The sequence below is a fragment of the Chaetodon auriga genome, chromosome 16 (assembly GCF_051107435.1).
Source record: "Chaetodon auriga isolate fChaAug3 chromosome 16, fChaAug3.hap1, whole genome shotgun sequence".
Classification (NCBI taxonomy): Eukaryota; Metazoa; Chordata; class Actinopteri; order Chaetodontiformes; family Chaetodontidae; genus Chaetodon; species Chaetodon auriga.
The window spans coordinates 9,112,807-9,140,703 of record NC_135089.1 but is presented as its reverse complement, the minus strand read 5'-3'; the positions used below and the strand labels follow the sequence as shown (position 1 = coordinate 9,140,703).

Sequence of the window (27,897 nt, the reverse complement as noted above, 5' to 3'; positions counted from 1 at the left end):
GCTGATGGGATAAATGAGTTTTGACGAAGAACCGTATAAATAGTACCCGGCTATCAGCATGAAGTCCGTGCTAAGAGCGTGGACAGCTCCCGGCTCCCCGGGGGATCCAGGATCAGCACCTTGGACAGCGATCACTACAAACTCTATTGAAAATGACTCACCTGAGGTAAACATGAGGACGGGAGGATGGCATACCCTGTGGTTTATCTGCTGACAGTGTTACATTACAACATTAAGGTTCAAGTTTACCGTAGTTTTTTGCTTAAGTTTCAATCTTGAAAGTATCCACACGACTCCAACAGCTTGAAAAGAGCTCATGGTGAACGGATATCAATTATGACATTTATGAGATTGTAGTATGTAGTTTTGTGCAAATCAGTGACAGTCTGAGGGGTAGCCGGAAAATAAAAAAAAATAAATAAAACATTGCACCTCTGTAATAAAAACACACAGGAAACTGTTAACTATTTAACAATTTAGAGGTGCACAGAGGGCAACTACAGGCCTAATTTTCTACCTTGTAGGCAGCCCATAAAGCACTGCATCACTTTTTCTCCACTGGAAGGGCACTCTCCGAGAGGACGCTTCATCAAGTTTTATTGCAAACTGGGCCACCGTAGAGGGCATTTTATCATGTTTTATCTACCATAGAGGCATCCAAGAGGGCACTTTTGCAGCCCTTCTTCCACCATGGGGGCACCAGGGCTTTCAACCATAGATGAAGCTGTTATTTAGCCTGGTATTAAGTTAGTTTTGTGACGGAAACATAGCCCAGCCCGCTCCCTGTGAGAGCCATTACTGCTAACATCTCTCTTAAAGTTATTTGTAAGATGTTCAATGGTGCATAGACACATTTTTAGCAGCTTTTAGATTTATGGTACTGGCTGAGGATATTTCCCTGTATGGCATCATCAGGTGTGGGAGACACAAAATCCCAATCAGCCTATTCCCATGCAGGTCATTTTCAGCCATCAGAGCGAGAGTAAACAGTGGTAAATGAAGAGTGACAGGACGACACACAATCTGAATATAGCATTTATGTTCAAACATTAGTTTAGTTTGATACATTATCCAACAGAGAAAACAGCATACAGCAGATTTCTCTACAATGAAGAGAACAATGTCTCTTTGACGAGGTACAGGGGGAGGATGGATCTAAGAATAAACTTTAAATTCCTGCATATTCACTTTACGCTTTACCTGCTCTGCAACAGTACAGTGATACATGCCTGGAGGTGAATTCAATCCCATTCTGTTGTGCTTATTTAGTCCAGGGGAATTTTTCCACGTGCAACTGCTATAAATCCTCCAAATGCAAAACTACAGCAAACCCCTCCAGCTATTACTATTTAACTCATCCCAGATCAGCAGGTCATACAATACAATATAGTATTACAACAAGAACGAAGAGATGCTTAAACCTGTGGTAGTTACACACCTAGAAAGAGAACTGATCACAAATCTTTGGCTGTTCAAGACAAAACTACAATATTTGCTGCTGTTTCATTGACATTTTATGATATTATTTAAAAAGGTTGAACATATGGTGTTTCATTTCAGACAGCACCAATAAAAATGACACAAAGGGCTAAAATACGATAGATTTAAATTGCTGCCAAAGAGTAGGAATTTTGCAAAAAATCTAAATGCCATGATGGATTGTCTATGAGTCATAATCAGCCGTCCTACTTCACATCAAAATACTGACCGTGTTGACGATCATATCCACGTAGACCACCAGTATATAGGAAAGAGTCAAAAATGTGTTTGAATCCAATCAGTTCAAAGGCTCTTGATTTGTCTCATAGGAGTGCTGACATTGGAGCAACGGTGTTTCCATACATCAGAGGCCAACTCTGTTCAAAGCTGCATGCAGGGCTTTCAGAGCACTGCATTGGTGTGTTACTGAGGTAATTGTCTCATGTGGCCTGCTTTCATGTCTCAGACTGGGACAGCAGGCTGCAGCTCCGGTAAACAGGATTATGCCATGAAGACAGCCTCCTTGATAAGGACCCAGAGTCTCAGACAGTGCTTCTCTGAAAAGGATTCAGAAGGCTGCAGGCTACACCTGGAAGTCAGTCCCAAAGTGTCTGATCTGGGCATCAGTCATAGATAGATAGGTGGTCCTCATACTGGGCGAATACTGCAAGAGAAATGATTGAAAAACACAATTTAGCACATCTGCATTCAAACAACATCACCTCAAAATGAAACATGAAAATGGCATGTGGTCTAAGTTTGGCGAGGGTTTCTTTTGATGATGAGCAGCTCTTTAATTAGGAGGCTGTGGAATCAGGGGTGGTGCTTTAATGGAGCGGGGGGCAGGTGAAGAGAGCACGGGTCAGGGGTCACACTCACATGTAACACTCTGTGGATAAAACAGTGCCAGGAGGTCACACAGCTCAGGTACTGTATAGAGCTTTAAGGGGGTGTTGGGGTTACAGGTTAAAACGTTCTGCAAAGCAAGCGTCGTTACAGAGGGAAGCCCACAGTGGGTTTCAAGGAGTGGGATGAGAGCGAAATCAAACAAATCAGGAAGAAGTGAAAAGACAGAAAACTTACGGTTTTTAAAAGTCTGAGTAACAAAAATGAAAATAGCAAAAGGGTTAGTTGCAAAACACTGGTTCATATTGAGCAGTTAGACACCTCATTGAGAGACGGCTTATATGAAAACATGAGTAAAATGCATTTCAGAGCTGATTCACAAAAAATAAACAAAAATAAACATATTTTCCTCGGTAGACTCATTCAGTGCAGTATTGTTAATCTACAGAAAATATCTTTTCCAATGCATCTCTGCACACAAATAAAAAAAAAAACATGTTAGTGCTTGTTAAAAACATGTCTCACTGAGACAAAGTAAAATTTTAAACTCCCTCTCTCTGCTGAGAATGCAGCTCCAGCACTGAGTCAGCTACACAAACAGAAAACTTAATGGAAAAGAAACTTCAGTGTGGATTTAACTTTACCTGTGGTGTTATCTATTATCTAGCTTCAGCTCTGGGGACACACCACACGCTTACAGACTATGAGTGCTACCTTCAAAGCTAGACACCTGCACTGTCTTTATCCATCAAACACCTAATTAATGTGTGCATTAGTCTTAAGTGTTATGTCACAAGAATTAGAAATGCGATCCAAGGCGGTGGAGAAAAGGACGTGAAATTGTGCTCGGGTTAGTGAGAGAATGTGTTTGCATTGAGAGGTGGATGCATTTCAGTCAGTGGCCAGCAGAGAGCAGTCTTTCATCACTTGCAGAGCCACATCACTCCCCTCACTTGGCATTGACAGAGTGAGGTCCTCTAAAGTGTATATATGCATTGTTATGTTCTGTTGCTATGCATGCTTTCAGTTAGTGCTGCAGCAGTGTTGAGGTCAGCGGTGTCATCATCCTCATCACACTAGGGACACTAGAGCCTCATAGGGCCAACGCACCGAGGGAGGTGGGGATCCTCTCCCTATCAGCGGCGCATTCTCATATCGAGGACTCCCTCCAAACAGCATGGACTGATTCCTGCATCACAGAGAGAGAGAGAAAGGTGGTAAGAGATGAAACACATACACTCATATACTGTCATCATCTACTGATCTTACATGTATTCAGGAGGCGGCATGACATTAGAAGCAGACTGCGGAGGTGGATGAAGGCTGGCCTGGCTACCGAGGCTGCTGGTATAGCTACAGAAACTGTGGATGTTGGACCTTCTGGGGTTGTAGGACATCCGTCGCGCCTGGGGATTGAACGGGTCATCCTCATCTATGTCGTCATATTCTTTGTCCCTGGGTGGAAGTGGGACACACACACACACACGCACACACACACAAAGGCATAACGGAAAGAGTGCATGCGTTAATACTTTGCAGGCGTACGGGAAGTACATAATGGGATAAGGGGGTTGCTTGGTGCTGACCTGCTGCCCATTAGTGTCCACACTCTGAAAATCACACACAACATGGCAGAGAGTGCACAGGCAGCCAGCAGAGAAAACAAAGAGAGGTAGAGGAGCCCTTCCACCCCGTCATAGCACACACCCATTAGGGCATCCAGGTAGTCCTAGAAGAATGGACACACATAGATAAGTATAGTGCTTTCAGTTATTGTCACTGTCCAGTAATAATATTACCTTTCATGAATACAAGTCCCTCCAATGTATTATGTGTGCATGTATGTACATATTCCTCTAAACCCACTGAGTTTAAACCCATCAACAGCAGTTAAAAAGTGATGGTTTGAGTTATGAGGTTTACAGACAAACATGAGATGAGTAATCTGATGGACTCTTACATGTTTGTCTGTATCATTTTTGGGGACATTACTTCACTCTCATTCATATCCTGCAGGCTAACCTAACCCTAATTCAAAGATAAACCCACAGACAAAGTGGGGACACCCTGCCCTTACTTCAAAGTAATTTCATTATTATTATTTGTTAAGATCATTAAGTCGGAATCTGGTCCCCTAATTAGATTCCACAGGGAAGAGTTCATGCACACAAACATAACGTTGTCTTGTTCCGTGCTGAGACCATCATGTTACTCTGATGACACGCATGTTATCACTGCCGTCTCCCTTTGATTTTCTTGTTATGTTTGAGTGAGAAGCTCTGGGAACCATACAAACATTTGCAAAGCACTCTTTAATGTAATTAGAATGTATTATTAGTAAGCACATTGACGTCCCCCGTCCACCACCCTGCTGAAATTGAAAATACGGTCCCCACTATCCACATTACCTTATGACACACCTACACGCAGCATACACTATTACAGATGTCATATGACAGCTTTATTCATCTAAAAGCCTAGATCTGATCTTACAATCGCAGCAGCAAGAAAGACTAATTTCAGCGATGACACGTCTTATTCCTTTTACAGATAAAAACTGACAATCTGAAACCTGCAAAAGTAAAGTTAGACTTTAGAGTGAGAAAAACTGGGGGTGGTGAGAAGAGCTTGTCGAGCAGATACAGAGTGTACTGACAATTGCACTGGTGTATCTAAACATGTCATTCTATGAGATGTACACAGAGATAAAGTTGAGAATCAGTCAAGTTGGTCTTCTAAGAGGCTTTAAGCTATGCTACAAAGCAGCCCTATTAAAAATTGTCCTCAGAATCTGACCTTACCTTATGTAGCCCGCGGCAGTCGAGCAAGGCTGTTAGCTGGTGTACGCTGAACTCGGAGGAGTTCAACAGTCGCTGGATCCCCAAAAGGTCTCTCTGTATAACAAGGTATGAAAGAGAGGAGAGAATGATACACACTTTCTCCACAGTCTGGTGTAATAGTCTGTCAGCCAGCCACTTACCTCAGCAGTGGGAAAGAAAGGCACGGAGAACTGCAGCAAGCCCTGGACCTGGATTTGCATGGTGGTCAGAGAACGCTGGCAGACTGTCAAAGACTGCGAAAATATAATCGCCCACCGCCATCACACGCACACACATCCGCCACAACAATTAGAGGATCACATTAAGGAGAGCATTGTTTGGGTGCGACATGTCAACAAGTAATTTGGTGTTAAAGAAGGTTTTGTAATGCGCTTAACAAGAGGACACACTTCTTTCCAGACAGATAGGCCCAGATTATCCTCCGCCACCAACCGTCTCGCCCACCAGTCACTATCCCTCCTCCCATTCCCAGCAACCAATCTCAAGCACAAACAAAAGAGCAATATTTATATCAACTAGGCCATCAGAGAAAAATATTATCCTTACCGACTTAACAAGCATCATTTTAATCCCTAAATGGATGCTGCGTCGATAACTACAGTAAGCATGTGGGTTTTTCTAATTATTGGTCATGGATTAATCCTCCACAAATTCCCTCCGTACATGCAACACAGATATGGTGGGGCTCATGAAAAACACGCCTGGCATTGTATATAATGCATGAGAAATAGCAGGATCACACTAGCTTAAAATGCACGAAGCCATGCAAGCATTTAACTGTGAAGGTGGAGTATTAAAAAAACCTCCTCATTGTTGAATGGGCATAAAAATTGTGCGCCAAAACTCAGCGACAGATTCAGTGAATTTGTTCACCCAACATTATCATCTGGTGCACCTGGCCATGGACAGTAGGTTGACCTTCACTGTAATAAGACCTAATGCCTCTTGTGAAATGTTCTTTCAGAGCCGTTCCAGCTCCGGCGTCACATTTGCTGTTGACATCCAGATAGAAAGCAGCTCTCATGGAGAGATACGATGAAAGACAACTTTGGGTTTTTGAAGTCTGTTGGCCTTGAAAATAAGTGGTTTCTAAACAGCATGTTAGCGCTTGATTAAATTCCAGGGTTTCGTGACAGCTGTATCAGTTCTCCATTCATTTTTGAGACAATTCCAAACGCACCTGCATTCAAAGCACCGATAAACGGCCTCTCTGGAAGGTGTGACGTCTACATGTTTCTTTGAAAAGTCATTTATGCAAAAATATATAAAAATAAATCGGGATAACACAAGTTGCCTATGTGCAGCAGCTGCCTTTATTCATGATATACAGTAAGTTGAATAAATTACTAAATAAAAAAAAAAACAGTTGCTAGTGAGAATTCCCCAAGGCACAGATTATGCACAGGGTAAAAGATACGGCTAATTTTTGGAGACCCACATATGAAAAAGGAATATTCTTTGATCAACATTTATCACTTTAAGTAATTCAATTAGTGTTGGGGGCTCATTTTTCAGAACAGCCGGTTAGGGCCTGATAATGATCTGGCTGCCTGGCATCTAACAAGGAAAAACTCATTTTAAAATAGCAATACATTTTCCAGTGCGTGACTCAGTAAACAATTCCATGTGTGAGCAGATAGCTGAGACTTTAGACATTTTGTCAATACCTGTTGGAACGGGTTGGGTAGATTCGGACTGCAGAACAAATAATAGTGTGCAACATCTGGAGGGTGAGAGAAACAGGGAGAGAGATTAGCATTAGCGTCTTAATATTCAGTGACAGGGAGCTGGTATCTGTGCGTTTCCGTTTGTAGACATGAATCACCTGCGCTGAGGAAATCCTTCGTTTGGTTGACGATAAACTTGTCTGGAGACACACAAAAGTCACTGGTGCCCTGCAGGAAAACAACAACATGCTGTAATGTAGCGAGCATGCAAGACCAAGAGGAGTGCGGTATTTATTCAAGCCATGAACTAGATCCAATTTCTAGAGCTGCAGCTGAGCAAAACTGATTTTGCAACGGGCAGTTATTGACAATCTCTCAGCAACACAAACTATTTGTTTACACCGTTGTTATCATTCGTTCTTAAACTCTGGAGTGACCAAAACTGTGAAATGACAGTATTCGCACAAAAATGCCTTCAGACATGTGCAACAGCAGCCCACATACACACACATACACAGTATAGATACACACACATGCATTATACAAGCACACAGGAAAATGTGCAGTGTGTAGCAATAGACCTCAGGCTGCACTGACCATGTTCAACCATGTCGAGCTTTCCTGACCATGGTTGAAATCTGCTAAATATTTTCACGTTTTTTAGTTCATCCATTCAGAGCCACTAATGTGCATGCATAAGAAATTCGGGGTCAGGTTCATGCTGTCTCTGTGTACTTAGTCTTGTCTAGAACATAAAAAGAAGGCAATGAAAAAAAGGGCAAATAACAAAAAATAACTTAAACAGAATAATTTCTCACAAACATGCATAATTAACAGGCTGACATTCAAATTGATCCAGTTCAAAGGGATCAAGAAATCTGCTGTGACACACAGTCAAAAATCAAAGCCTCATATCATTTATTCCTGATGCAGTCTCGTGTCCGCTGCTTTTCATGTCAGCCCGAATCAAAAAGTGTCTTTTTATAGCCTGTCTTTGTAAAGCGCAGCTCAAAGGACTTTACAGTGAGCAAACCTGCTTCGATCTAACAAAGCATGATCAATGAAAAAAACATGATGCAATGCGGGATGCAACAAAATAAAACACAGGGGAATGCAACTGTAAAGCAAGACAAGACACAAAGTCAGCCTGCCTAACCTTCATTTCCACTTTCTTTCTGTAGTTGAAGTCACACTCGTTCCAGCTCAATTTCAGATTACGCACATGCCTCTGAAGTCGATCACGTGACGTGTGTTTTCAGCAAAGACTGTGCAGCACTGTTAGGATGCTACCCTTCATCTCTATCTCATTATACTAGCAGGGACATTTTGTTTATGCTTCGTCTCATCAAATATGTACACATTTATGAGCATTTTCTAGGACACCACCGTCATGCACCTTCCTTACAAACATGCACCATGTGCAGCTTTCGAGTAAAGTCTTTATGCTTACTTTTTCATACTGTCCCATATTCAAATTCTATTACTGAAGACCGTGCTCTTTGATAAACCACTTCTGTGTGGAGGACTGGCCTCCCTATTAATAACTAGGCAGGTATAAGTTGCAGAGCAAATTCACCTCAGCTCAACTTACGCCGCCTGACAGAGATGCACAGTAGAGACGAGCTATACTCAACTATTCTGGATACTGCATGTCGGCCGGAGAGGTCAGAGCTTGTACTGCAGAGTCATGCTCTACTATAATGAACAATGCTAAGCCACAGGCACAGTCCAAGACATTGATAATCTGTCTTAAAACGGCAGGGAAGCTCTGTGTTCACCACAAGAGGTTTCCACATTTCACACATGTGTAGTTAATTTTGGGTTAAAATCATGCCCCCCTGCCCCGTCTCTCTTTCCCCTTGCCTCACTGAAAACAGCTGGCCAGATGCAAAATCCAGTGGGATAATCCCACAGATGGGATAAGCTACAGGAGGCAAGGAGATCGAGGAGAGGAGACAGTGGACATGAGGGATGGAGGAAGGCTTGAAGCAAGGGGTTACTCTTTGTACCCCAGACAGGGTCCCTAATGCGAGCTCCATTAAGCCCAGATGTTGTGAACACATGGTGTACAGACAGGAGGAGAGAACAATCTGTCAGAAACAAGGACATAAGGAAAGAGAAATAAAGCCGAGCACGACGAAAGAAGAGATTTTGAAGAAAGCAGAGCTAGTAATTAATGCTAGAAACAGCTTTGTTTACAACGGCGGGGCTAAGGGTTGATTAACCTTAAAGCCTGCGGACTTGTAATCAGCTTTACTGCATGACTGACCGTAGCAGAGCAAACTAAACAAACATGTACAGACACTCTTTAACCAGGAAACATGTCCAAGAAACACATGCTTATTGACAGTAATACCCTCAGGAAGTAATTGCATGAGCTGGGAAGCTAAACATGAGAAGCGTTGCCGTCCACCAAGATGGCAGTGGGTCTGTGGGTTAAAACAGAACTGGGAAAACAAGTGGTTCGCAAGAGTGTCTGAGGGTCCAATCAAACACAAGCACACATATGTAAATAAATAAATAAATAAATAAAGAAGCAACTGTGACAAGTTTTTAAAGACAGTGTTTTCTCACCACAGCTGTAGCGGTGCCCGCTCCCAGCGAGGCCCAGCTCAGGATCAGAGACAGCACTACAAAAGCCATGATCCTGGGGGGGAAAAAACAGCGAATGGGAGCGAGAGGGAGGGGGTGACAGGGAGATACAGACAGACGCATGGGGAGAAGCAGATGAATCCGTTTGCCTTTGTACCGATGATCTTCAGCCCTTTCTCACCTAGTTAATTTGATTTATTCTTTTCAGCGTTTGCTTGGGAATTGCACTCCTCGTGCCTGAAAGACAGAGGCCCAGCTCGCGCTTTGTACTGCTGCATCGCAGATTAGACGATACAGCTGAACCTCAATTTATCATGGTGTGATATAAAGATAAATTAACTCATGACTCCTTCCTGAATTCACTTGTTAGCTATAGACTTACAGAAAAAAGATCTATTCAGAAATATGTTTGATTGAAGACGTTCAATAGAGGTCTCAGAAAGCCACAGTGAAAGATACCGCTTGAAGTCTGGGGACTTTGCATCTCTTGTCTTTCCTTTTCTCTGCTCTGCTCTGCTGGATTCCACTGGCAACGTTTTAATTGGCTGCGCTTTCTCTCAATCACGGACGTTATTAGCTGTCAATCGCTATGCACCGTCACTGTCAATCAAAAGCTGACGCAGGCTTCGCGTCGTCGACCTCCCGCTTCATCTGCCCCCTTCTGTCTGAAAAGAGTTCAACGGGCTCTTAACATTGTGGAGGCGGAATATGAGAAAAAAACACTTTGAAAAATCTCCCCACTATTAACTGCAATTTCTTAGCGACCAATGGCAGAATCTCGAGAAAAGCGCTGTGAATTAGAAGAGTCCCCGTGATGGATGTGAAAAGGCGGCAGAGCGCTTCTGTTCTCAGCTCACTCCTCAGACCTTCTTGATAGCACCAATAAAGTAGCCTGAGAGCACTTAATAATTAGTTAAGGGAGCGGACTCATCCTGCTGGAGCGATCAATAGGCATTAGTGAGGCCCATCAGAGAGGGATGTGAAGAGCGATCCTGAGCATCATCTGCGAACACGTAGACTGCACTAAATTGGGCAAATGGGAAGGGAAGTCTGGACTGTGGATTTGCTTGTCAGACATCAGTGTTGGTTTAAACTTCTGCTGGCAATTTACTAAATCTAACGTTCCTCCTGCTAATCTTCCCATTTCTTCCAGAGCTTTGGAAGATAAAGTTATTTTCTCTTGTTAAGAGAAGAAACTCTTGATGTAGTTTGAGGATATAAAAATCACATGACGCGAACTGATGAAAAGTTTGGAAGCATCTGTTCTGCTGTTCTTCTTTCCTTCAATAATGGCTTTTTTAACATACAATTCATGTCCCCACTGTGTTGCATGATGGGAGGTTACAGGCATTATTGTGCAGTTCACACTGAAACTGGAGCAAGTCCTGATTTAAATCTGCACAGATTTTTATGCTAAGCTTCCAACATGCTCCACCAATGGCTGCTATTTTCTTTTATTCTTACTGAACTGTTTCTCTCTGCGTCTTCACTTGTCTGTCGGGTTGAGCCATTGCACAGCATTTTGTTCTACGGGTACAAAACATCCCTTTTTGGTGAATCTTTCATACAAAATAACCTCCTTTTGTAAAGAGGACTTTCTACAACAGTAAAGCATGAAAGACCATTCAAAAATATAAAGAGGTCCTCTCAGCCATCTGACTGTGCTGAGCCAAGCTTTTGTCGCAGGCAATTCCGAACTTTCTAAGGTTGCCTTTAACTGTATGAGGAAATAAAAGGCAAGTCACTGAGGAGTGGAATAAGGGCAGAGTCATTGTCGGAGCTATTGGAAGATGTAATTCTATCGTTGGTGCTGCTGGAGTGACCTGTATGGTGCCAGAGAGGCTGACTGGTGCCCTGCATGTCTGCGGTCAGTGAGAACAACGACATGAAAAGCAAATACCTCCGCATACACACTTGGGGTACGTACGTGATAAGTAGCCATCGAGACTGTTTAGCCATCCCCAAGCACATGGCCAAGCAGATGACCAGATCCAGGATCAGCAGCAGCAGATAGGTCAGCCATCTATGAGACAGGAAAGTGAAGCATCAGCCCTGATTGATCACCTTCGCTCGCAGACAGCATGCTTTACGCACATGTACAAGCCTCGGGAAGTGCTCGCCCGACATATGTTCAGGACTGAATGTGTGAGGTCTGTGTATATCAGCATCCTTGTCACCTAGTTAGAGCCCATCTGTTTCAGGTAATTTCCAGCCTGTTGGTTTAATAATTCAACACCACAAATCCATAGACATTAATTTTTCAAGCTCTGAAAATGTCCTTCACAGGAATGGCCCACAGTCAGCCTGTACTAGAAGAGTGTGTGAGTGTGTGTGTGTGTGTGTGTGCTGACCAGCTAAACACGTGGGAATGCTTATGACTCATTCTTAACTCCACAAGCCCCGGTAGCATTGTAAATCTTTTAGCATTGACCAAAAACATTGTGATGCAGGATGTCACACAAGCAGGTGAATTATGAAGATGCTGTTCAATTACCTGCACTATCATAGTGAATCTGTACACGAAGGCCACTGCAAATATGATTCAATCATGCTATGTGAAGGCGTCTATTGGTACCACAATAGACTTGAAAAAAAAAAACTGGAGACTTGTTATTCCGCTGCTCACAGAAGAGGACATATGGATGGAAAACACTAAAGGAGAGTGCTTTTTACATTATCTGCATAAACAGAACTGCAGACGCGTTTCTCTGAGCACAGGGACAGGGATTAATTCAGGAATAGAATAGGGAAGGGAAGATATAAGCTTCCCTTGTTGGAATAACACTGGGTTGGCCATAACATTTGCTGTTCATCGATGAAGCCCTGCCACAGGCTCGTCATAGCCCAACAGCTGCATGAAATCCAATCAACACCCAGGAGATTGGTGTCAGGATGCACAAAGTGGCGACTGCGGTGCCAAAGAAGATCCGATACCATGATGGGAACAACACACAATGTGAGAATTTATATGCAGGACATTAATGATAGAAATAGGCCAGTGAGTCACCACCAGTGATACAACTGTGCTTATTGGTGCTCTGTCACGCCAAGAATCAGACACACTTGCTGTGATCATAGCCGGTTCCTTTAAGAAGCATAGAAGAAACTATGACTGAACAAACAAATAGAGTTTTATTAATATTTCTATTTTATCATTTCGTTTGGGGTTAACAGTTTATATTAGAGACGAAGATCTCTCACATTTCATTCTGCTCAAGCCTTAATTCAGACCTTGACCACAGAGCTGTGCAGAAGTTTCTGTTGTATTATTTTGCAGGCTCACAGTACAAACAGATTTACATGGCAACCAGCGGGAAGCTGCGAGTCATGCTCATCTGCTCTCTCACACCATGTGGTTTTTTTTTCTCTACATGCAGTGTACATCTACAGTGTAGGTGTAGGACTCCTTGACATTCCTCACATAGTCGAAAACACGAAATCTCCATTTAATGCCAAACGTAAGTTACAAAAGCATTATTATTATGAAGCTAATTTAAACTTTGAGCATTTCCAGTGTGAATCAGAATCCATGACCATTAAATAAGCAGCCTAATCCAACCAGAACAAGAGCATTGACGGTATTAAAAGCTCATGATAAAGCTGAACCTTTTAGGAGAGAGGTTTTGAATAAAACTCTAGCGAAGGACCACTTAAATCCTCCGTAAAGACGGTGAAGAGACTGGATATGGAGCTGCAGTGGAGGTTATCTTCGACTGCCTATCTAACCCAGGGCTAGGTGACTAACAGAGCTCCACGCAGACGCAGGGAGATGAGCCTCAACAAGTAAACAAAGCAATAAGCCATGTTGTTAATCATCGTGCTGCAGAGGCATGCATATTTTTGTAACTTTCCACTGAAATATGATTCGACATATGTTTCATCAGGAGCGTGTAGCACCTCAGTGTGTAAGATGTCTCCGAATGAGTTTTACACTTTGCTATTCATCTTCTACTAAATCTGCAACCTACTGGCACATAACAGGAGTTATGGGATGAGATGACATCAACGTCACATCTCTGCAGAACTTGCCCACGCATGCATCCAGATAAGCCCCGGTCCCTTTGTGTCTATCATATACAAAACAAATCCTTTCATAGAAGGTGCCACACAACCCTAAATCTATGTTCAGTTAGTCTCTCCTTCTGCTAATTTCATCCAAATTACTCTTGGAGCACAGTAATGAAAAGGTTGCAAATGTGACGCTTCACAGCATAACAGCGCTATGAAGTTTTATGTGCTCAAAAATAAAAATAAACTCACAAAAGCTATGAAATTGCACTCACAGTTTGGAGGAGCAGCAGCCGTTGGAGCCTCATAAATTAGTACCCCGCTTGTGAATTAATGCTGGATATTTTATTCATTTGGACTACTTTGTTGTTGGTTGGGTTTGTAACATCTGTTTACTGAATTTCAGTTTTCAATCCTTCTTCACAGTTCTTTTTCGAAAAGAACGTAGTTCTTGAAGAGAGAGCCACATCAAAATAATAATTGCAATGTGAGCAATGGTCTGCGGGTAAGGAGATCATTTATGGTCTAATAGCCACTCTGCCATGCATAACATTCTGTGAGAGCAATAAGCGTTACAGCTCAAACTGCACAGTGGGCAATAAGCTCTATTTCAGCTTTCATTTATTTAGCAATCAGGAAAAACAGCTTTCCGGTCTCTGTTCCTCAGGGGAGATCAATAAAATCCCATCTGCTCTGTGTCTCATCTGGATCACTTACCGTGCCATTCTGAGCACCATGTTTACTTCAATCACACACAGATGAAATAAAATGACGTCAATCACCTCAGGGGAGTAAGTCAGGCTCCGCCTACCTGTAATACTCAATGAAGGCCGTTTGGTCAGCAATAGCCGCCAAGTCGACATTGGCTTTACTGATATCCGGCAGAGCCGTCAGCTCGCGGATGACGTTGTTGATCATCAGCCGCATGAAGCGCAGAGTTTGGAGGTAGTCGGATCTTGTGGCAAAGATTTCATCCAGCCGTTGCAGGTGCTGTTTGAGTCCAGTTTCCACATTGCCCAGAGATCCTGCAACCTGTGAAGTAAAGTAAAGATAAGAGGAATGCAAGAAACGAAAGAAAATAGGAAATAGTAGGTGTCAGCACAAGGGAGGGGAGAGGGGTGAAGAGAAGTCAATGAAAAACGAGGGTCAGCAGGAAACAGGAACATAAATAAATTCATACAAAACAGATATTCATAAAAAGATTGAAAATATATAGAGAGGTGAAAGAACCAAAGGAGGGCTCCCTTGAGAAAAGATTAACTTTTCTCCTCAACCGTGTGTTTTATTCAGGTAAACACTGTTCGAGTAGAATACCGATAACAATACCAGGGAGACCTGTTATCACAGGGGTCTTTGATTGTGAGAACAGAGTGGGAGGAGGCACGGCGGAGTAAATACATTTTACTTTCCTGTTTGAACAAAAACAATGTGATGCAGTAAACGCCTGCACTTTCACAGCATCAATGGAGCCAGAAACAGGTCAATTTTAGCCTGATGCTGACAGGGGGAAATAGTTTCTCTGCCACAGCCGCATTTCACTGCGAATCACAGGCACGCTAGCTTGACCCACTTATACAGATATTTTGGAAAATGACAGTAAAAGCGCAATTCACTCTGCACATGTAAACAAAAGGGCAACCCTGCCATCAAAATGGAAATGCGTGCTTGAAACCTGCCGTCACTCCAAAATCAGGCCTTTCGATACTTGGCCTGACACTTGAATTTTAGTCAAGATGTTTTGGGTTTGACATTTGAGAAAACATATGCAGTTTGAAGAAAGTCAATCAAGTTTCTTTTTTTTGTTAAAGGAACAGCTCAACATTTTGGGAAATACTTGCTTTCTGGGGGAGAATTAAATGAGAAGATCAGTCCCACTCCCATATCTGTCCTTTAATACAAGGCCACAGCCAGCAGCTGGTTAGCCTAGCTTAGCATAGAGACTGGAAACAGGGGGAAACAGCTAGCCTGACTGTCAGAAGGCAAAAAAAAACAATCAGCCTACCAGCATCTCTAAAGCTCACTATCAACATGTCACATCTAATATTTTTAATCTTTGCAAAAAACGACATCTAAAAGCAACAATTTGCAATTTCACACTGGGCCAGACTATTTCTTGGCTCTGTGCAGTAACTCTCCACTTGGCAACTGCTCAGAACCAAGAGTTAGTCCAGCACATGACTCTGTGTAAAATGGCAAATGGTCATTTTTACAGGTTTTTGTACAGATTAAACAAACAACATGTTACTTGGTGAACTTTAGAGGTGTTGGTCTTTTAGCAAGAGGTCCCTAGTTTTAAAAACCACACACACACACACACACACACACACACACATACACACACACACACACGCGTGCTTTGCTACAACAGTGTATTTAACATTACACTGAGTGGGAGGCTCCACTAATTCTACACAGATGCTGCTTTCTGTATTCTAATCTGAAGCATTTAGCAACAGTCCTGCTTTCTTTATCTCTCTCAGTTACACCCATGACTTCTTCTTTAACACATCCAAGTATTCTGAGTGAGACTGTTCATTCCCACGCCACGAGAAGCCACCAACAAAGAAGATAAAAACGTATCTCAGTCTCCTCAGCTCTGTCACATTTCAAACACTCCTGATTAAATTGTGGAGTGGATGCATCTGATGGCTTCTAAGCAAGACCCCTGAAAGAGTATCCGTGTGGAGATGGGGCAAAGATACAGGCCCATCCTCCACTCCAGCACTCCCAGGGGGGAGGATGTGATTGCCAGTAAACTGCTCCCACTCCCCACCTCTATGTTCATCATCTCTAACAGCTCCTGCCATAACGCCCCGAATCTTATCTGCAAGCCTGTATGCCTGAGTGTGAGAAATGGGATCCATCAGCTAGCTGCTCTGGGTGATCCACATTTCCCTAATCTGGACCGTCCCGTCTTCCCTTAAAATGGATTAAAGCTCACTTTTACTGAAAGCGGGTCACAAGGAGGCTTCTCCGTATTGGACATGCCTGTTAAATGAGACTGACTGATTTGAGGCTCACAGCAGCACTACTCCAAGTGCCAATTCATATGCAGCTGAGCTGTTCTGCTCGATGCCTTCAGTGATTTTATATATCTAAGATTTACAGTATTAACTGTGACAATAAAACAATATATATGACGGGAGCAGTTTAAAGCCGAGCGAGGTAGTACATTGAGAAACAGGACACTGAGGAGAGACACTCAGGGGACTGGTGCATAACACAGAAAGTACTAATCATTTTGTTCCAAGCATCACAAGACAGCTTTCACTTTCAAAGAGGAAGAGCTATATATAAAAGTGTATCCAGGGTTGTAAATTGGGAGCAGACATTCTGATAAAGTGTGATTGCCATGTTTTCTCATCCATTATTTCCACCACTGAAGAGCTCTTAATATAGCAAGCTGAACACTCAAAATAACGAATGCCAGCGAACAACCAAAAGCCCCCGTTCGACGGCAAGCGACCGAATGGTCCTCCTCATCAACTCTCTCTGTATATGACACACGCTGATCCCTCGCAGTGTGACAGTGTGTATTTCATGATGAGAACAGCCTTCCAGATGGCCGCTGCTGTAAATCACCTACCTCGCAGGAGATCTTTGGTCACCCCTGTGCCTGCTTTAGTGGACCAATCAACCCAGTGTGTGAAAGACAACAAAGGAAGTGTATTTAAGGCATTAAGGTGACGCAAACTGCCGAAGCGATTATTTTGAACCCGCTTAATAAAAAGGCACATGAAGGGCTGAGAAAGGATTTGATAAACCAATACAGATCAGTGGAGAAATTACTCTCTCAATCAAAGACTAAACACAGACGAAGGCAGCTTTAGCTTTATGGGATGAACAGCCGGCCAACTCATCAGCTCTGAGAGTGGAGTACATTACATCAAGCTATGATTTTGCGAGTGAGAAAGCCTTTGTTTCCTTGGGGAAAAGCTATGCTTCAGATGCAGCCACAGCATACATCATGCTACTGAATCAAATCAATACCAAGATGCAGAAGAGAGAGTCGGTAGTAAGGATGTGAAATCATTAATGTTGGATCCCATTTCCTTTCTCCAGCACAAAGACAAAGCTGTGCTGCAAACTACACTCCTTCTCCAGGTTATTTGTTACACCGAGCTGGAACTAATGCAGTCCAATACACCCGCGCTGAAATCCACTATACTGCATTTATAAAGGGCAGAATCTTCAGCTTTTGTTGAAACTGAGGAGGATGCAGTTTGTGGTGCTGCTGAATTATGTCGCACTTTGCTGAGTTTCTAATATTTTGTCCACCACATTCATACAAATGAGGGTAGGAAGTTGAATCACCACTAAAATCCGTTTCACCAAAAACTGATTAGAAGATGCGTGATTGTGGGATTAATGGCAGAACTGTAAGTGTATATTTCATAAGTAACCCTTCATCCATCATGACCCAAATTAACGTGTGAGCCACAACTGGATTAAATCGAAATCTGTTCTCTCCTCATACACAATGAAATTCACCAAACACAATGGAAAAGTGCACACAAATCTGTTTGTGCCCACACATGAATACAATATGTGTGCATATGAGGCTTTTAAGTGGATGTGTGATACTGTCATGCACACACAAACATATACAGTACAGACAGCAGGACTGAGCGAGATGGGGAGAGGAGAGGCTTAACATCCATTAATGCACTACAGATGGGAGTTAATCCTCTTCTTCCTCATTGTGATTATTGCTTCTTGCAGGGCCTTGTTCTGACTCCCATGCTCTCCTTCCTCTTTCCTATCCCTCCTCCCTCCCCCCTCCCCCTAAGCCTCCCAAATAACTTCCCTGAATGCAGGTCAGGAGTTGTATAGAAAGAATCCGTATTTACAAATCCTCAGGCGGCAGTCACCTCAATTCCTTCACTGTGACAAAAAGCGGACGCAGACCCCCCGCAGGGAGGTGCTGCTCTGAGACAGATGCACAATCCATTAATAGAGGAGCTGTTCTGGTGTCTAACAGCTGTAAATCACTGTTTCCAATGTGGAGTAAGCCATTAAAATGATGCTTTGTGCCACCATGGCTAATAAAAAATGTTTGGTAATTGAATATAAGAGGCACGGGACAAGCAGTCATTTACAGCAAAACGATATAGAACATCGACGACACATTTACTGCCTGGTCAACTCGCACTGACTCAACTGGAAAATTCTTAAATTGTAACTGATATAAATAATGCTGATGCGACGGGAGATTATACAGAGGAGCTTGGCATGCTTCCCTCACCAGATTGTTGATGCCACCCAACGTGTGATTGGCGTTGTGGAGCGAGTAGGTCAGCTGGTACACCCCGTCGTTGGTCTCGCTGTTTCCATAGAAACCCACTCCTACAGCAGAACTGTGAAAAAGGTGAGAATCAGTTTTAATAAGAGAATAATCAAACCTAATTCCCTGTTTGTTTCATCTTTGTACTTCTTAGTTATGGACTGAGTGAGGCAATTAGAGGAGAAGTAAGGCAAATAGATGTTATTCATAATTTCTCAAAGGGGAGACACTGAGGCTTAAGGGTAAATATTTATCATGGCAGTCACTGTTCTGGATTATGTTTTAGTCTTCTCCTTACCCTTGAATCACCGTTATTTTACATTCATAGAAGAAAATGTGCTACTGGCGACTGAAATCAACAAATTCATGAATTAATGAAAGCATCTTGGGGTAGATATACAAAAAGTTGTTTAAAAATGTAAACAAAGAAAAGACTGAGCAATTTTCAGCCTTTTCATCAGTTTTGTTTTTCAGCATCATTTATTTGTCAGATGTCTTAATGAGCACTGGTCAAAAGAGTGTATTTTCATCTCTTTTCTTCCACCTGGCAGCCATACGGGCCCAGGAAAAAACACCTGAGTTGATTTGAGAAAGCCAAAATCTTCATATTTGTCATATTTCTTCCTTTAAGATCCCTCCCTCCACCCATCAGTACCTCCATCTGTTTTGTTTACCCCTTTCTCTCTCACACAGATTTGGAGTTAAACATATCAAAGCTCTATTTTCAGCAGTAACTTGGACTGAATTTGTTATTCCATTCGAGACTAAAACCACATCAGAATTCTGCTTGGCATCCGAAAACGTATCCGAGTGTAATACACAGGATCCCTATTTCCCACCTCCCTGCAGCCTGAGACCGTGCCTGAGCCTCTGTAACAGGGAGGATTGGTGTCCTAACCCCCAGAGTCAATATACCCCACTGCTAACAGTCTACCGTGACATGAGCAATGACACAATTTCATCATACTTGATTGCAATAAGTTTGTCACTCTACACAAAGGTCGGAGGTTTATGACATTTTGAACCGCGTTTAGGGACAGCTTCCACTGAGAGAGGACGGAGCCCATCCATCACACTTCACATAGCAGCAAGTCAGAGCAGGGCTGCTTCTGGGACACCACATGCACACACAAACACACACAAGAATGTTTACTCTCACAATGACTCGTATGTTGAAGATTTTTAACACCATCTGTGCAGCAAAACCACAAAAGCATCACACCCCACAGCCAGGTAGACATACGGCCAGGTTAGCACTATCACGCTCCACGGTGAGACAAAGAAAATGAAGGAGGTTAGTTAAAATTCCCCTCCAGACACGTGACATGTTGACTTTTGGACCGGGATTGGCTTCCAAAGTGTTTGTGATGTCCCAAACTGTACTTGTAGGTCCGCCCCTGAAAATTTGATTTTCACTGAGTGGATGGAAACTTTCCACTTTCAGCAGAGAAAAATGAAAACATCCCCCGGTGTGTGCGCATACATGGTTCTGTAGAGTGAAGCGCAGACATTCAGCTGTAGGAACAAGAAGAAAAACATGTCTTTGAGTGAAGGGGAATTTTAAGTGTAAAGACAGGATGTGGAGTTATTCTATTTTAGCATTTAATACATCCTGTCAGGGTGAGTGCGTGATATGTCACTGCATGGGTGTGAGTTTCGTTTTGTGTCATCCTTTCACTGTAACCTTGTAAATATAATGAAAACCACTGCCGGTGTCTCCTCCATTAAACTAGGTCCCTCTGGTTATGATTAGGGGCAGTGGGGGCACACCTTGTATAATCCAGACTGAGAACCAAAAAGAAAAAAAGATGCAATTACAGTAAATTACAGTCAACCTCAAAACCCAAACTGCACAGATGTGGTTATAAACATGTACTCATTCAGCTGGTTAAAGAAAACCGAATCATCTTCCTCCATGCTTTTCGGGATATTTGTGTTTCAGATGGTCCACAGCAGACTGGATAATGAGCTCTTCATTAACCCTCTGGGCCAACCTGGTGACATGTCAGCGACAATAAAGACCCACTAATGGCACGGTAATGAAACAGTAACGACACAGGATGTCATGAGGCAGTTTCACCTCCAGGGAAGCGTCAGTGTTTCGTGGCTGTTTGCAGCGGCTAGAGGTGTGAAAACCAACACAATGAACAACAGGACTACAGCATATGTGCTCCAGGATATTTAGTGCCTCTAAGGATGTATCACTTCACAGACTGTGTGATATCTGGACATTACTATTCAAAACATGCTATGAGCTGAACAAATGGACAGGATGAACAAGTATTAGCAGATAAATGCCTCGATTCTGTGGAGACCAGCGCATCGCTGCTTTCATAAACTGTAACAGGGTTAACACAAACCGACCTCAGGAGGAAGGATTTTTAGAATATTAGATTTGTTTTCTATCTTTAACCTTAATTTACCCCATTCATTCCCCTGAGGTCAAAAAATAATTATTCAGAGAGGTGCAGCGGCTCTTAAATGCCTTTTTCTGTCTGAGTTCCTCTCTAACGCAATTCTCCTTGAATATCATGAGGGATGAAAAGCTGGAAAAAGTGAATGGGCTGATCATGACAAACAATTAGATCTCTCTCAAATGACATGAAAGTACATTTCTATTCATTTTAGCAAATAAAAGTCCCATGAACCCGCATCATAAAAGAACCAAAACACATGCGGTTAAAGTTTTCATTCTATATGCATCTTTGTGCTTCTGTCCAAGCCTTCTTTGTTTCAGTGGAGCTTAAAAAGCATCACCACAAGAACTTTTTCAATTAAGCCGATTCTGCTATAGCTCAAAACTTAGCTCAAAAACACCAGCTAATGGGTGGATAAGATTTAATGTTAAAAACAAGACAAGGACAAAATGCTGTTATTAACAAGTACCACAAAAAACTGCAATGTAAAGTCTGTTCAGTCTCATATGTCGGAATATTTAATTGCAGAACTGAAAATGCCACTGTGCCCCTCTGTTGCAGTATAAATTGAGATTCTATGCAAAGCTGGTGTGATGTCTGTGACCCTCACCCCTCCTTATCCAGTCAGATTATTCACCACTCAGCAGCCTATGACTCCATTTCAGGATGAGCCATGAGCTACCATGTGAATTCAGGGAGGAGGCTTGTGTGTGTGAGCATGTGTGCGGCTGTATTCCTCCTGTACCCCACGACGCTAAACTCTTTAGCTACAAGTGTTGCTCTAAACCACTAAACCTAACCTGTAATGTATGGACAGTCTGTTCAACCTCGTACGGCTCGATCGTTTAATTGGATGCCATACACGATGGTTAATTTGTTGAGCTGAATATATTAACGTCCAGTGGAAGCAGCTTGTACAGGGAGAGATAAGAGCTCTGAGCAGAGACTGGAGAACAGAGCTCCTTTGCTAAACAGCGTCATGCCCAGTCACTTAACATTGCAACAGGCCTTGTGTCCTGCAGCAGTGCCTCTGTATGGACACAGAAAACTAACAAAGTTAAAGCCCAACACTTAAATGTCACAAGCTTAAGCAGATGTGTAGCCAAATTCAATCAAGTCGTTTTGGAGATTTCTGACCAGATAATTTAAGCGTATTGAATCATATCCGAATGTATAATTATGTCGAGTTTTATGCAAGCTCCCTTCTTGTTCAAGCAAGCATAAATCAGCAGTACAACAAAGACAGTTACAGAATGCAATCCGTGGAAATATGAGATTTTGAATAGCAATCCAAGGCTGCAGCATTCTTGTTTGGTAATGCATTTAAATGGACCAAGCTGAGCAGTCAGATGTCAAAGTTTTGGCGGGTATAGTCAGCTGAACAGTCATCTGAGGGATTTAGAGGTCTGGTCAACTAACCGTCAGCTGATGGGGGCCCCGCGGATAATGCGGCATGTCAGAAATACACCAGCTGAACTAGCCTTACTTCTATTCTTTAGAGAGAAAGAACTGGATGGTGGAGCTTCACATTAGCAGATCTGAGTGCGTTAAAACTCCGGATGGAATAAGGCAGCGGACAGAGCCAAGTCATTTGACCTTAAATTTGAGCATAATTTCCTTTGACGTCACACTGTCCTTCCGCTTTCTGTATGTCTGGATGTTTTCTTTCTCTTTCTTTTTTTTCCTGTTTTCCCAAACTAGTATGATTTGGCACTCTATCGATAAAACTGCCTGGTCTTAACCTTTCAGACTCACCATATGATGAGACCCGTGATGACAGCAACCCAGGTGACACAGCAGGTCTCAGGCCTTTTGGTGTCCTCATCCGTGTCCCTGCGGCAGCAACACATGCAGACCAGGTATGAAGCCAGAACCAGAAGGCTCAGCCCCAGACCCACTGCACCAACACATGCTAGAAATATCAGAGACTGAGGCAGGAGAGTGGAGAGAGAGGAGGCAAGAGACAAAAATGCAGTTAAAGTCAAGACTAGGAAGCCATTTTATAGTGAAAAATAGGTTTACCCAGTTTGCAGCAGATTGAACACAAATATCTTTAAATAGGCACACAGCTGTTCCATGTGGTCTTGAGATGTCAGGCTGGGTGACCCCACCCCTCCAGAGGTTGACAGCACTGAGTGAAAACAACCCACCAGTATCAAACAACACTCGTGTGTAGAGATATGTGCAGCAATCCACTGATCAACATTATCACTGCAGCCTACAGCAAAGGGGACAGAAACATAGAAGCTGGTGGTCTTGGGTGACGAAAGGGGGGGCCATCTTGATTCAGAACTTGGATTGTGGCTCAGAGGAAAAGCAGAAATGATCCAAGCCTGAGGGAGGGGAGCATCATGTGGCACAATGGCTTTCATCCAGTCTTGTGATTTCTGAGTGTGCAAAACATTTAAAGCCTGAAGGATGAAAACACTCATTAGAGAAATACTTCATTGAAACAGCCTGTATGTGGACAGATTGTACATGAAACACTGTACGCAAAGTATTTCACGATAAATCCCCACAAGTCCTCTAATTTCTCTTATTCTCTGAAAAGCTTTTATCACTGCATAGTAAATAAATACAGAATTGGTAGTTCATATGCTCCAAGGCAGACAAAATGGAATTGTTTGCTTGCATTAGATTGTACTCGGGGGAACATTTCTTGCATTAAACCCCAATCAGTTTATACATATTTTCATGCAGACATGTCACATGACTATTGAGCAAACATGCTTGTAGTTTTCTGCAACTTATTTCTCCCTCAACAAACTGTCTGGAAGCAGCAGACACATCAATTGATCCGTTGGTCTTTACAGCAGCACCATAAAACAAACCCCCAACCATATAAAAAGTGTTTACACTGCTGCACAAACATCGATATTAGTATTGGCTGATATTGGAGCCCCAACTGGGGCCCCCTATAGTGTTGATGACTACTAGGAACATTAAATTTAAGTGGGCTCAAACTCAAAGCACTGAGCTCCAAGTTACACTAGTTTAAAGACAATCAAAAGAAAAGCATGACCTTGGTTTTACTTGCAAATAATTAGCACTTAAGTTTTAATGCCCATGAGTTCAGAAAGTCTGTCTGGCTGACTAAGCACAGCTATTCCTCAACTACAGCGTCTGCGACTAATTATTCCGTTTGGATGACATTGACACTGTGACTGAATTTAAATGATATTTCTTTGCATATTATTCTAACACAGTCCTTCATTGTTCAAACTTTGTGTCAAGCTCTGCGGAGCTGAGCTCCACGTTGCTCTTAGTTTCACTCATCAGTATGTTCCAATTAGAAATGAGATCAGACACTCAACCTGAGGCAGACTGATGTACAGTAATGAACATTATGTCGCTGTTCCGGTGCTTTGCAAAGATCAACGGTGGCCTCAAAAAAAAAAAAAAAAAAAGGCCAAATGTACAGTGTGAAGAGAAAAAATACAGTTGTCGTCATTCCCAGTATACCCTCAGTGAAATAGGTCAATATAGACTGAGCTGCCCTACCTTCACAGGCACCCAGGTCGAAACCTTAATCCAATGATTTGCTTATCATTGGTTTTTGAGGACACTGTTGGTGAGCCAAGAGTCGCCCTGTGTGGAGTTTTACAGTGGTTTCAACCCTGCTTAGATTTCCTGTCACTATAAGTCAGGCCTTTCAGATGCACAATGCTGCTAGTTCTGCTCTCTCCTCTAATTTTCCACTCCATTGTTTTGTAATTAGACATGCAGGCACTTCAATTTCCACCCGCTGCCATGCCATAACAAGGCAAAGGATGCATGAGAGGGAGAGAGAACGAGGGAGAAAACAGCTACAGTATCTGCATCCATTGACCATAGGGTTATTGATCTTTCATCTTCCCAAATGGATGTTTGCATAAAGCAGGCTTAAGAACGGTGTCTGTCTAATTTAATTAACCAGTAAACAAAGAGCTTCAGGGAAATGTGTCTGCGGCTGCTCTGCTCTGCTCTTTCGACTGTCTCCAAACCGGACAACAGACCGGCATGTCAAATGCAGAACATGAGTCTGTGTCAAAGACTACCAAGTGTCTCTGTGAAGGCAACATGGTGCTCTTCACCCCTCACTGACTGGTGCTCAGCTGAGCCAGTGTGACACAGCTGGGATTCAATGACCCAGATGGGCCTTGATACATGGAGAGAGAGACACACAGCGAAGGACGCAGGTCGGATCTGGGAGGTTCTTGGTAATGGCTTCTGTATTCATCGATGACCTGGGAGCGAAAGGCGTGCAGTGCCACATGGATATGCACTTACACACAGACACACAAACAAATACTAAGAAAGTCATATTCAATATCCATATTCAAGGGGATTTACAGCGTTGTCTTACTTTTAAAGATAACACGATAGACTTAAAGGTGTAAATCCTTCTGAGCTCAGAGTGAGTTATCCATTTATACAAATATGAAAACAATTTTTTGAATTAGATTTAGAAACAGTCTTCACACAAACAAACACAAAGCTTTTATTTTACTGGAATAAATTCAATAAGGCGCTGTTGATAGTGCTCGCTCATATGAACTTCGTTAGCAATTTTTAATTCAATTCAGGCCTGTCAAAATGTCTTGCTGCGATGCCATGTCACTTTTTTTTTGTATTGCAATACACTGTGTGAGGAGAAATCCAATTTCTTCACAGGCAAACACAAAGGCTTACAGGACGAGCCGAACAGACAAAAAGAGAAGAAAATGAAGTCCATAACATAAAGGTATAATGATGAACTGATGGAGTGCGGATGGAAAACAATGACAACAACTGAGCATGAGCATCCAATATTTTTGTCCCATCATGCAGCCTCTTTTATCTATAATGACTCTGGTCCTGCTGCCTGCAGTCAGTCCCATCACTACACATGACAGAGTAGGACACACACCGTACAGTAAATGACCGTAAATGGACTGAAATCGAAATATTTCATTTGAAAAAGATTTTTTTTTCCGGGGTAAAAGAGTTTCCTCGTCTTGGACATGTCTCGTACAATTTATCATGAAAAGGAAACAGAAAAGTGCGGAACACAACCATCTCCTACAAATGATGTGTTTTTATAGCAGAATGAGCAGTAATGCAAAATGTTTTTTTGTTTTGGTTTTTTCACCTTTTTTTGACTTACTGTAGCAAACTGGACAAAAGAGTGCACTGGAAGTGTAACTGCAGTCTGCTGATACACTGCACAAAGTGAAGCCCGGTGTTAAACAGTAAGATTGGGAACAATAAAGGATTAGTTGTGCCCCTCTAAACAGTGTGTACAATTGACAAACATACAGAAACGTATAGATAAAGTTTTTAAGGCCTGAAATAGGCTATTTCATAGGCCAGTTAATACAGGTCATGTGTGATCATGTGAGGTCTAGAACATGGGTTCTTACTTCCTGACGCTCATGCATCATGGAAACAATCAGTAATAAGTAAAAGGGGGAAAAAAAGAAAAAAAAAAAAGCTTTAATCCGTAAACACATGATTCTAATTACTTCCTGTAATTACTTCCTGTTTAAAATGTGTATTTCACCACTGGTTTTGAAAGTCAGTGTTCCCCAATAACTGTTCTTTTGAAACTACGTGCGCTTTTACGCGCAAGTGCAGTTACCAACCTGCTGATAGCTCGCCTCCTCCGGTCTGAAAGTGTTGTCGAGCGACTGGAAAGAGAAATTGAAGTGAGGGAAATTGTGCAGCCAGTATGTCCACCACGGAGCAACGTAATCGAGCCTTGCAGTGGCCATTCCTGCTTGGACAGTCAGTCCACCGAACCACTGACCGCACGCCTCCCTTGGAGACCTTGGCACTCAAATATTCCCAGGTTGAGTGGAAAAAAAAAGGAAAAAGAAAAAGAAAAGACACGCGACTTCAGTTTAGGTTAGAATCACCACAGAATATTAAACAGGAAGTTCTTCTTTTGCCATCACACCTTCAGAACAGTGCAGATTTCCACTACACTCCGGTTCCTATAAGTCTGCGCGAACTGTTGAGTTGCGTTGCTACTTAAAAATACACAGCTTCAGTGCGGGCCAAGCGTTTGTATCCGAGACATGGGATTGAGTGACTGTATGAACCTGCCTCCTTGAGCAGAGAAGGCGTGACAACCATTTTTCAGTCAAGTGGTGTCAGGTCCACCGTAGACTTTGACTGAAGAGGAGTTAACAGTGAGATACCAAACAAACAAACAAAAAAAAAAAAAAATTAGGAGGAGAAATTGTCAACTATATTGCAAACTAAACCATTAAAATGATCAAACGGCGACGAGATGGTCACACATAGCGAGGGTGGATGTCAATGGCCTCCACCCTTTGAACCACATGGGACCGTTTTTGTCCGGGGAAATGCAAAATGTTGATTCCACAATAAAAGTGAGTCACATAAAAATGGGAAAAGGCACCGCGCCGTGCCTCTTGGCGTGAGCAGGCAGAGGTATTTAGTGCACTATTTAGCCTATGACTTGTGCTGTTAATGTCTGACCTCTTGTGGACAATGAAGCGCACTGAGGTGAGCAGTAATGAGGGTGATGAGATGCTGCAGCCCCCGGTACAGGACGCTGGCTTCTGCTTTTATTTACAGTGGGAAGTTGTATTTACATATTTATTTATTTATTTATTTATTTTCACCCAGTGGTGAAAAAATGAATTTACACCTGTATCAGAATCACCGCTATACCTGCAATAAACGTGCAGGGTTTTAAACCCATTTAACCCATTTGCTTAAAGTAAGCGCAGGCACACGGTGCTCAAATAAAGAAACTTTTTTTCTTTTGGCACAAA

General features: G+C 42.5%; 1 protein-coding gene across 3 annotated transcripts; it reads right to left on the bottom strand.

The window, feature by feature from the left end:
- Positions 1 to 1,022: 1,022 nt before the first annotated feature.
- On the bottom strand, positions 1,023 to 27,132 carry ttyh2l (tweety homolog 2, like). 3 transcript variants are annotated; one of them, XM_076753588.1, is made up of 14 exons: positions 26,737 to 27,132; positions 22,889 to 23,061; positions 18,678 to 18,789; positions 14,244 to 14,464; positions 11,352 to 11,447; positions 9,407 to 9,479; positions 6,991 to 7,060; positions 6,833 to 6,888; positions 5,306 to 5,398; positions 5,127 to 5,219; positions 3,912 to 4,054; positions 3,595 to 3,780; positions 3,436 to 3,514; positions 1,023 to 2,143 (listed from the first exon to the last, which is right to left on the bottom strand). In XM_076753588.1, exons 1-14 carry the CDS (start codon positions 26,863 to 26,865, stop codon positions 2,063 to 2,065), a joined length of 1,605 nt encoding a protein of 534 aa, XP_076609703.1. In that variant the 5' UTR covers positions 26,866 to 27,132; the 3' UTR covers positions 1,023 to 2,062. The 3 variants fall into 3 exon arrangements, with proteins under 3 accessions (XP_076609703.1, XP_076609705.1, XP_076609704.1); XM_076753589.1 differs by having other exon boundaries at positions 1,934 to 2,143; positions 3,703 to 3,780; positions 26,737 to 26,954; XM_076753590.1 differs by lacking the exons at positions 9,407 to 9,479; positions 11,352 to 11,447; positions 14,244 to 14,464; ... (1 more) ...; positions 22,889 to 23,061; positions 26,737 to 27,132 and adding an exon at positions 9,189 to 9,292.
- Between the last annotated feature and the right edge of the window lie 765 nt (positions 27,133 to 27,897).